General features: G+C 32.4%; 2 protein-coding genes across 2 annotated transcripts; one reads left to right on the plus strand and one right to left on the minus strand.

Annotated features, from left to right (window-relative positions):
* LOC109345801 (probable linoleate 9S-lipoxygenase 5) lies at positions 1,868-7,871 on the plus strand. The gene is made up of 9 exons (XM_019585014.1): positions 1,868-2,129; positions 3,328-3,623; positions 4,305-4,545; positions 5,097-5,435; positions 5,522-5,607; positions 5,872-5,979; positions 6,123-6,427; positions 6,516-6,779; positions 6,954-7,871. The coding sequence occupies exons 1-9, from the start codon at positions 1,940-1,942 to the stop codon at positions 7,705-7,707; spliced, it is 2,583 nt and encodes an 860-aa protein (XP_019440559.1). The 5' UTR covers positions 1,868-1,939; the 3' UTR covers positions 7,708-7,871.
* LOC109345802 (AT-hook motif nuclear-localized protein 9-like) lies at positions 7,965-11,117 on the minus strand. The gene is made up of 5 exons (XM_019585015.1): positions 10,810-11,117; positions 9,611-9,678; positions 9,361-9,492; positions 8,730-8,894; positions 7,965-8,410 (listed from the first exon to the last, which is right to left on the minus strand). The coding sequence occupies exons 1-5, from the start codon at positions 11,114-11,116 to the stop codon at positions 8,063-8,065; spliced, it is 1,020 nt and encodes a 339-aa protein (XP_019440560.1). The 5' UTR covers position 11,117; the 3' UTR covers positions 7,965-8,062.

Raw genomic sequence — 11,400 nt, forward strand, 5'->3', positions numbered from 1 at the left:
TGAAAACATTGAATAGTTTCTTTATTCTCAATATGAGTTTAACATGTATATATTATCAATGTAAAAAAATTACACTCACAGTACATCATCCATTATTGATTCATATTATTTTTGTCAGAGAGTCAATAATAATTAATATATGAGTGATACATAATATATCAATAGTATAAAAAAAGTTATATTATCAATAAATACATATTAAATCCTTTTAATATTGTAAAAAAATCTTTGGTATAATTAACGAGATAATATATCTTATAGTTATTCATATCCTATATGATTTCACATCATAGGATCATAAAGTTATTTCAAAACTTGTATATACATATAAATGTACTACATGTTTCTTGGTTTCCACAAGCTTTATAAAAAAATCAATGTGCCCCCACTAAAGAATATTAGACATTTGTTGTCCTAAAACAATGTATTACTTCATGTGCCGCTGTTTGTGATTGGTCAGAAAAATGATTAATTATTAAAATTTAATTTAAATATATTTTTTCAATCAATCATAATCACCGACAAATGGAGTGACGTGACATTGTATTTGCTCCCAAAGACTAATGTTGAGTTATGAATGACACATAATAATTGATAGATAACTATATTCTATAAATACAATATGGGGAAATGATATTTTTAAAGCATTTGAAAGTGACCCAAAATTTTTCCCATAAAAACTTGCTATTTTTTAAAAATTTTAATCAATATTTTTAGGCCCTAATTAAAAGTTATGATTAAAGTAGTATTTATGCATCATAAATCAATGATATCCCTCTACAATGTATTGATGTAATGTAAACGATTTATTTCTATTACTAATGGGAAAATTGTGAGATGAATTAATTGTATTTAGGATATTAATTGAAGTCGTAAAAATGGTAATTTTGGATAGGAAAATGATTAATGACATATCGAGAAATGTTGAACTTGATTTTTCAATCCTAATTTACTATTTTTTTTATTCTTTAAAACCTACAACATGATACTCATTAACAAAACACTAAATCAAATTCTTATTTCCACAAAATGCTTATTTTACCAAATATAGTAATTCACCATTCATAAAGATGTGCAAGTAAAAGATTGCAAATAGCATCATAAAAAGTTTGTCTCAATTATGTCTTATCCAATAAAATTGTAACACATATTAAAATATAATACATAATTTTTATTATGTTTTTCACTATTTAAATTTTTTCAATAGATGTTACAATTTTATTGAATAGGTACAAGATTTATGATACATTTTTAGGATAAGGGATCTTTATTCGACTTATCTTAGGAGTTGAACACAAATGCGAATAGATCATAGAAAAATAGGCAAATTAAGATAAAGTTATGTTGGACCACACTGCGACCGGGGAGCCTCCAAAGGTTTTGGTTCCATGGGCCACTCTTTCCTTCTTATAAAGACTTGAATAAACCCAACAATCTCCCCCTCAAGTGTGGGTACACTTTCTGGTCCGCTCCCCCTTGAGTCTACCATGTCCCAGCCGATCCATCGGCTCTGATACCACTTGTTGGACCACACTGCGACCGAGGAGCCTCCAACCACCGGGGAATTCCATTGTTACATGGGTATGGGAAGAGTGAAGAGTCACAAGAGAGACACCACGTCTTGAACCCAAACCTTAAGACATTAGTTCTATGGGTTTTTCCTTCTTATAAACTCTTTCACTCTTCCCTACATATCCAATGTGAGACTTCATACTTAAATAAACCCAACAAGTTAATGTATCATAAAAATATCCCCTATTAGCTATGGTCCATCATTCATATTTATGAAGCCAAATATCTTACGCTATGTATTGATTCCATTCAATTTTCTTTTGTCTATAAATATGAATGGACCTTCATTCACATATCACAAATAAATTATTTGATAGGTTCTTTTTGCTAACTACTAGCTTCTCAAAAAAGGGACTAGAATTAAATAATGTTTCAAAACATAGTGAGATGTTTCAATGGCAAGGAGAACAAGAACAAGATCAAAGGAATAGTGGTTTTGATGAAGAAAAATGTGTTGGACTTCAATGATTTTAGTGCCTCTATTCTTGATCGTGTTCATGAGTTTTTAGGTAAAAGGGTATCTCTTCAACTTGTAAGTGCTATCAACATTGATAATGGTAAATACTTTCTCATTATTTATTTATTATTATTATTATATTATTATTATTTATGTGGTTTTCATTGTACAAGTGACTACAATCCAATTTTTCTATCTAGTAGTGCCTTTGGTGATTGTTTCTTTTTCTCTATTTTAAAGGAAATGAATGTTTATGAGTCAATATTCACTTTAGTCTTTCAAATTTTTTATGTGTATCAATTAAATTTTTGAAAATTTGAAAAACTCAAAATTGGCAGAAAAATATTGAATGTGAGTTAAATAGGTTATTTCTATCACTAGTTTGGATTTTTACATTTTTTGTGACCAAATTGATATACATGAATTTTTTTTAGAACCAAAGTAAATCCACTCTAAAAAATATCACACATAGTTTCGCAAATTTTAGATGAACACATTATTATTCAAGTTTTTTAGCTTGATTGGTTATACCAATATGAAAGTAGAAAATATGTTCCCCTTTTTCCTTTCAACCTTTTATAATAATCTTGAAGAGAATCGAATTCTTGATTTTTTTAAGTGATGAAACATGAATGAATATTTTACAATAATAGTAACTATTTGGTATTTATTGGTCCCCTCATATGGTTGGTAGCTTATTATAATCAAAATACTAATATTGAACTTTTTCCCATCTTGGGAAAGATATTTTCATTGCTTTTCAATCATTCTTCAAGACTAAGCAATCAATTTCAACCACATAAAAAAAACAAGCTAGGACTTCTTGTTAATACTTTTCATTATACACACTGTATCATGAACTAGCGTGTTGACATGCACTGTCGTATCTGTCAACCCATTTTCTTATCGTTTGTAATGTATAGTTTGTATTTTATAAATTCAAATATAATTTTGTGCGCTAAATTTACGGTTGAATTTATTCAATTAGTTTAATATTCAATTTTTTAAATACACTTTTAAAATAAGAAGATAATAAGGATAAAATAAGAAAATAATATTATATGGTTTTTTGGTAGAAATAAAAAGATATTGAGAGCAAAATAGAAAAATACAAATTACACCATGATGGGTGGTTATTTTGTGTTTTCCCTTTATTAATAGTAGAGATAATCCTACATGAAAATAGTAAACTTATACATAATTGTTACATAAATATCCTTAATTAAATTAATGTATCTTTGCATGAAGTTAAACTATGATTCTTCAATGATATTAATATTATGATAACAAATTTGAAGGGAATGATGGATTGAAAGGAAAAGTTGGAAATGTTGCATATCTAGAAGATTGGATTACAACAATTACACCATTGACAAGTGGTGAATCAGCATTCAGTGTAACATTTGATTGGGAAGAAGATGATATTGAAACACTAGGAGCATTCTTAATAACAAATAATCATCATAGTGAATTTTACCTAAGAACCTTAACACTTGAAAATGTTCCAGGCCAAGGTGATATTCACTTTATTTGTAACTCTTGGGTATACCCTTCACATAAATATCAAAAGGGTCGCATTTTCTTCACCAATAAGGTATACCCTACAAACATCATAGTTAATAATCATGTCATGCTAGTACTAAAGTTATGTTCTTTTGGTTTTAGTTTATATGAAATATGTTTTTATGTGAGACTTCTTAAAATTTTGAAATATTTGATTTTTAATCATTATCGTCGATCGATTGAGTGATAATCTGTTGATGTCAACATTTTGTCAGATATGTTTCTAACTAAGTGGTTAGGAATACTACTTATTCTCCAAATTTCTCTTTATTTTTATTAATGAATTTTATTGCCGAGAGAAAAAACATTTTTTCAAATATCTTCATTTATCTTAAATATTGACATGTTATTATTGAATTGATGGCAGAGATTAAAATAAGTGTCCTAATTTGAAGGACTTGGACAAAAAAAAATATTTTGTAGGAACTAAACCAAAAAAGGAACATTTCTTTTTCACGACCCAATTTTTAGTTAGAGGACTGGCTCTGCAATTTAGGGAGAGCCTCTCAGGGAAGTAAACTCGATTTTGACTTCTCCCAAATGATTTGGAGTTGTCACTATGTTTTTTGTGGTTAAAATGTATAAAACTTTCCTTTAAGGTCGTGACGATTTTCTAGGGAAAAAGTTAAATTAACATAATTGTTAACAAACTTTAGGGCTGCATGCATGCATGTATATTACTAGTTACTAATGGTAATGATGTATTTAATAGACATACCTTCCAAGTGAAACTCCAATGGCACTGCTTAAGTATAGAGAAGAAGAACTAGAGAATTTAAGGGGAGATGGAAGGGGTACCCTTCAAGAATGGGACAGAGTTTATGATTATGCATATTACAATGATTTGGGTGACCCAGATAAAGGTTCAAAATATGTTCGTCCAGTTCTAGGAGGATCCACACAATATCCTTATCCTAGGAGGGGTAGAACTGGTAGACCACCCTCAGAATCAGGTTAGACTTTTTTTTATGAATAATCCTTATATATATTAGTCGTAAACTAATTTTATGTTTCGTTGATAAAGTATAAATTTAAGGTTAACGATGATTCTAAATTGAGGTTGTGGTTATGTTGCGTTTGTCGTAGTCGAGGGAAAAGGTGGTTGATGCATTCATGATTATGGTTGTGATGCTTTAGTGGAAATGACTAAAATGTCAGTATTATGGATACAATTGCGGTTGCGAACTCCAATTTAAAACTTTAATCACATGTATTATGTTGTTTAATAAATAGATTTGTGATTAATAACCGACTAACTTAGTGGTAGCGACTCAGCGGAATCAATGACTATAATTAAATGAGGTCATGGATTTGAGTCACGAAAGTTCCCTTCAGAGAGAGTAATTAAAATACTGCAGATGTGTTTATGCTTGAAGTGTGGCACGCTCGGTAAATTCACGGGCTCAGAAGGGTTACATGTCAAAGCTGGGGTGTTACATCAAGTCCATTTTATTGAATCATGTTTTCATGGTGTTTTTTGATTATTATGTTGTTATCTTTGCAGATATTAATACTGAGAGTAGGTTGAATCTAGTGAAAAGCTTAGATATCTATGTTCCAAGGGATGAAAGATTTGGTCACTTGAAACTATCAGATTTTCTTGCCTATGCACTGAAATCAGTAGTTCAAATTCTGAAACCTGAGTTAGAGTCTCTATTTGACAGCACCATTGATGAGTTTGATAGCTTTGAAGATGTTCTTAAACTATATGAAGGTGGTATTAAATTACCTGATGGTATACTTAAGGATATTAAGGATCATGTTCCTGCAGAATTTCTCAAACAAATTCTCTCAACTGATGGTGAAAGGTTCCTCAAATATCCCTTACCTCAAGTGATTAAAGGTATTTTGCATACAAGAACATAGAAAAAAGCATGCATGTTGTAATTTGTAAACTATTATAATGGCATTCTTGATGATTTGGATCAGAGGATAAGTCTGCATGGAGAACGGATGAAGAGTTTGCTAGAGAGATGCTAGCCGGTGTAAACCCGGTCGTGATTCGCTGCCTCCAAGTAAGGCTAAATGATTTACATTAATCGGAGTAAGTTGAATTCAACTAAAGAAAAATGCGTTTGTATAGTTGTCATGATTTATGACAGAGCATTATGGCGTTGTTTGATCCATGTAGCCGATCCTAGCTAGTGGGATAAAGACTTTGTTGTTGTTGTTGTATAATTGTCGTGTTTTCTCCCCGAAACTTAATGTGCTGAGTAGCTCAATGGATAATTGAATTTGACTATGATTTCCCCCTCATAGTCATTCTAAATTAACTACAGGAATTCCCACCAGCAACAAAGCTAGATCCTGAAGTCTATGGTAATCAAACCAGTACACTGAGGAGAGAACACATTGAGAGCAACCTGGATGGGCTAACCGTCGAAGAGGTGATTTTCGAGTTCGATATGATATATTGTTTCGACAAAATTATTTCATTTTTACGCGAATTTTGTGACAGCTTTGTAGCCGAAGTCGATTCATTTTTAGTCTGGCATTCTGATTCACTATTAATTTGTGTTTGGTTGAATAGGCAATTAGACAAAAGAAATTGTTCCTATTAGATTACCATGATGCATTGATACCATATTTGAGAAGGATAAACTCCACTTCTTCAAAGATTTATGCTAGCAGGACTATCCTTTTCTTGCAAAAGAATGAGACATTAAAGCCGTTAGCCATCGAGTTGAGTTTGCCAAATCCGGAAGGTGATCAATACGGTGCCGTTAGTACAGTTTACACACCTGCTCAACAAGGCGTTGAAAATTCCATATGGCAATTGGCTAAAGCTTACGTAACGATAAACGACTCGGGATATCATCAACTTATCAGTCACTGGTATATCTCTATTTAAGAAACCGTACACAAACTTGGTTCATCGATAACTGAGATTAGTTTTTTCATGATATATTTTCATATGTCACAGGCTACATACTCATGCAGTGATTGAGCCATTCATTATAGCTGCAAACAGGCAGCTTAGTGCGCTTCACCCGATTTATAAACTATTACATCCTCATTTTCGTGATACCATGAATATAAACGCACTTGCGCGACAAATCCTCATCAATGCCGGTGGCCTCGTAGAGACAACGGTTTTTCCATCAAAGTATGCAATGGAGATGTCATCTGTGCTTTATAAAGATTGGATTTTCCCTGAGCAAGCACTGCCTGCAGATCTTGTCAAGAGGTAAAACCGCGCAAGCACATGACCGATGCTGAGTAGTAATAGTTTTGATTTTGATTGAGCTATTCGGCATTAAGTTTTGTTCCAAAATTGGTTGAAAATTGAAATCATGATAATGTATAGTATTTTCTTGTCCAAAATTGAAATCATGATAATCCATATAGCTGCTTCTTTCAGAGGAATGGTTATCGAAGATTCAACGTCTCCACACGGCCTTCGGCTATTGATTAAGGATTACCCTTATGCAGTTGATGGACTAGAGATATGGTTTGCTATAAATACATGGGTTAAGGACTATTGCTCCTTTTACTACAAGGAGGATGACACGGTTAAGAAAGATGTAGAACTACAATCTTGGTGGAAAGAATTAAGGGAGGAAGGTCATGGTGACAAGAAAAACGAGCCTTGGTGGCCGAAGATGCAAACTCGTGACGAGTTGATCGAAGCATGCACCATTATTATATGGATCGCTTCAGCTCTCCATGCTGCAGTTAACTTTGGACAATACCCTTATGCAGGTTACCTCCCGAATCGCCCAACTATAAGCCGGAGATTCATGCCTGTGCAAGGAACACCAGAATATGATGAACTTGTAGAGTTTCCAGAGAAGGCTTTTCTAAAAACAATCACATCACAGCTACAAACTCTCATCGGAATTTCACTTATAGAAATCCTGTCTAGGCATTCTTCAGACGAGGTATATCTTGGACAAAGAGACACTCTTCATTGGACAAGTGATTCGGAGCCATTGGAAGCATTTGACAAGTTCGGAAAGAAACTTGCAGAGATTGAGGAAAGAATCATGAAAAGGAACAATGATGCAGAACTTAAAAACCGATTCGGACTGGTTAAGTTGCCATACACCTTACTTTATCCTAGAAGTGAAGGTGGACTAACTGGCAAGGGAATTCCCAACAGTGTCACAATTTGAAGAACCTATTCATATGTTGTCTTAAAAACTTGTGAAGTGGTTATAATCATACTTAAAATATAGACAACATGTTCATATAGCCCTTTAAGCAGCATGATTAGTTTAAAATTCGGGTAAATAAGAATACTTGACACTATGCTACATGCATGTATATTATATAAATACTCATTATCTCTGCATTTAACCTTATCTCTTCACATAAGTTATCTTTATAATTTGTTTCTTATATGTCATCCTACATTAATATTAAAAAATTAACTTAAATAAGATAAACAAATAACTTAAAATTAGTTGAGATTATAAAAAAGAGAAATGTAAAACACATGTTTTAAAATGGTTGTGTTTGTAGATAACTTTATATCAAAGGGACATTGACATCAACATCTGCAACCTTGCTTTGTAATGTGATGGGATCCATTGTCTGGTTTTCCGAGTTCATATCCAGATCTTCATGATCGATACAAGTATTCGACTCTCCATTAGTTGTTGCAGGAATGGCATTATCTGTTGCTCCATTAGGTGGTGTTGCTGGCGTAGGTCCTGATGTTGGTGAAGCTAGACTTTGTTCCCCTTCTATCAACTTAGGAACATTTTGTTGAGCCTCTAATGAATCTTGATTACAAGGTTCATTAGGAGATTCAATTGAGAGTTTTCTCTTGACTTTCTTACTGATAATGTTTTGCTTGAAAGTGGCCATAGAAAGCTGATGCATGAAATGAGTTTAAGAGTTATTACTTCAATGAAATCAAAGTATATATATGTATGTATATATAAACATCAACAAAAAAAGTCTTAATCTAATATCCGGAGTAGGCTCTTAAATGAATATAAAAAAAAACAACAGTCCACTACATGAGACTCCCACTTAGTGGGGCCTGGGGAGGATACATGTATGCAGTCTTACTCCTACAAGCACCCATGATTTGAACTCAGGACTCATTATCATTAAGCAACAACTTTATCGTTGCGACAAATTCATGCTCTCGGCTCTAAAATGGATATATATAAAAAACATTTCTTACTTGAATAGGAGTAGCAGCAATCATTGAGCTCTCAATGCAACCTCCAAAAACACTTCCATCACCTTTACCCAGGATAACACTCAACATGGCATTTTTGTGTCTTGCACCATCAATGCCACTAGCAAAGGTACATGACCCACATAAAGACACAATCTCAAAGCATCCCTGCATGTACAGTACAATCAAAACAACCAAAAATGAAAATGAAAAACACAATTACACACATAACAAAGGTGGAAGAGCTTATCTAAACACAACATGCAAAAATTTGATACCTTCAAACTAACTTGTACCTTCATTAATGAAATTAAAGTAATAAGTATTTAGGGAACATGCATTGCTTTTGATCAATATATGGCTAAGAGAAGTAAGATACTTGTTTTCTGTTATGAGGTGAAAGTAGAAACTAGAAAGATTCACATGAATATTATTACATAAGTTATTGTTTTACTAGGAACAACGGTAAGGTTGTTGTTTGGTGATCATGTCACAGGTTCAAATACTGGAAACACGAAACAATCTCTCCACTTGTAGGGGTAAGGCTGCATAAATCTACCATATTCGTACCCTACTAAGTAGGAGCCTCGTGCACTAAACCGACTTTTTTATGTTGTTGTTCTTACAATTGTACCTCATATTTCAAAACTTGACTAGAAGAACTTTGATGGCGCATGAAGACACTTGATACAGCACCAGCAGCAGAGAGTATGCAAACAACTTCATTGCTTTTATGTAAAAATGATAATATTCTGCTAACAACATCCTTAAAATGACCAAAAAAACATAACAATATATCAATTCATAGAAGATAGAATACCTTACAAACTAAGACATGTTTGAAGCATTAACAATTGCTTCAAAAAGTGTCTTATTATTATTACCTCACCAACATTCACTGTCACCACATGAGGTTTGAAGCATCCTCCAGCTGTTTCTGCAACAAAACCTCCTGCAAATCAAACATGAGAATTTGAAGCATTATCCGGCTGTTACTACTAAGGGTATTCTCTCAGCCGTAAAGAATTAATCCAATTCCGGATGTGTGATTATCACTGCCAATAACTGTCACTCCCACTAATCGAAGTTTAGACTTTTTGATCTATTTAGAGTCCAACGAGATCTTACACTACTAGATCAACACTTTAGTTGTAGTAAAGATCAACATTTTATGAAGATACTTGCACTAGAACATAAAATATTGTAACCCCTTTATTAATCTCCTAAGTTGTACATATAAAAATTAAGATGATAAGTTATTGTTTAACAAAATGTGTCACATGAGTACCATTTCAATTTGGAAATTATTTAATTCGTGGAAATTATTTAAGTGAAACGGTTGCTGTAATAATTATAAATAAAAATCACCCCATTGATTTTATTATATAAGTGTAACGTTGGTATAAATTTAATTGTTAGAATAAGAAAAGGAAAATAAATAGTAAAAAACGTTTACAGAAATTCTGTGAAGGGTTATATTAGTAAGTATATTTTATTTCTAATCATCCATTAATGGTTCTTCATAACCTGGTGTTGAATTTGAAATGTGTTTTCTTAAGTTTATGTAGTGAAATATTTCATGCCTATTATTACACACATAGGGAGAAAAAATTTATAGAAAAAATTAAGAGATTGAAATTGCTAGTTGAACAAACATTATTACAAAATTGACATTTATAGTTAACCATTCTTGTTTATATAATCTTTAACTTGCTAGAAGAATTGAAATAGTTATTGAAGTTATGATCAAAAAACATTCATCAATCTAAATCAAAAAAATTGTGAATAACTAGTAATACTTGAAAGAAAAATCTAGATTTAGCTTTTCTGAAATGTATGTTGCACTTGAAGGAATATAAAGTGTATATTTATGGTCATTGTAATTTCGGAATATTAGATCGAACATATTTTTCTGTAATTTAAAACATTGATATAGTCCCTTAATTTAAAACATTGATTATAACATATACATAATTTATTGTATATACATGCAAATATGTGTTATGATCATATGCAACAATTTTAATTTCGGTCGTGAAAATTTTCAAGCATACTCAAACCAACTAGCAAAATGAATACTAACCTATAGAAGCTAAAATCTGCAGTTTCCCAGAACCACGAGGCCTTCCTCGGCTTCGCTTTTCAGTACTTCCACCCGGTGGTGGTGATGACATGGACATTGGTGACAACAAGTTCGTGTCACCAACATCCTTTCGAGGTCTTCCTCTTTTCCTCTTCACCACCACCACATGTGAACCTCCTGCCTCGGACTCTGCTCTTACAACAGAGCCCGAGACAAAGTTATCTCCAGATGTTTTCGTAACATCTGGAGCATCGTTAGGGTTGGTGGGTGGTGTGTTAGAAGTTACCATATGACTCTCCTCCTCCATGAAAACAAGTTTGAGTTTAACAACTAAGAGTGTGTGTTTGAAAAGTCACAAGTGTTTGAAACTGTTCTATGCTCTCATAAGAAGAACTTGGGATTTTATAAAATGGTGAAAATAAATCCTTGTGATGCTATTTTTATCTATATATAGTTGCAAGCTATAAAAAATTTTTTTATAAAAAAGGATAATATAAATTATTATTAATTATATACTGTTTTCCTCAAATAATATTAGGGGATGGATTCTCGTGGATTATGAAAACTATGTTATTAAATATATTAGATTTT

Source organism: Lupinus angustifolius, chromosome LG04 (assembly GCF_001865875.1).
Source record: "Lupinus angustifolius cultivar Tanjil chromosome LG04, LupAngTanjil_v1.0, whole genome shotgun sequence".
Classification (NCBI taxonomy): domain Eukaryota; kingdom Viridiplantae; phylum Streptophyta; class Magnoliopsida; order Fabales; family Fabaceae; genus Lupinus; species Lupinus angustifolius.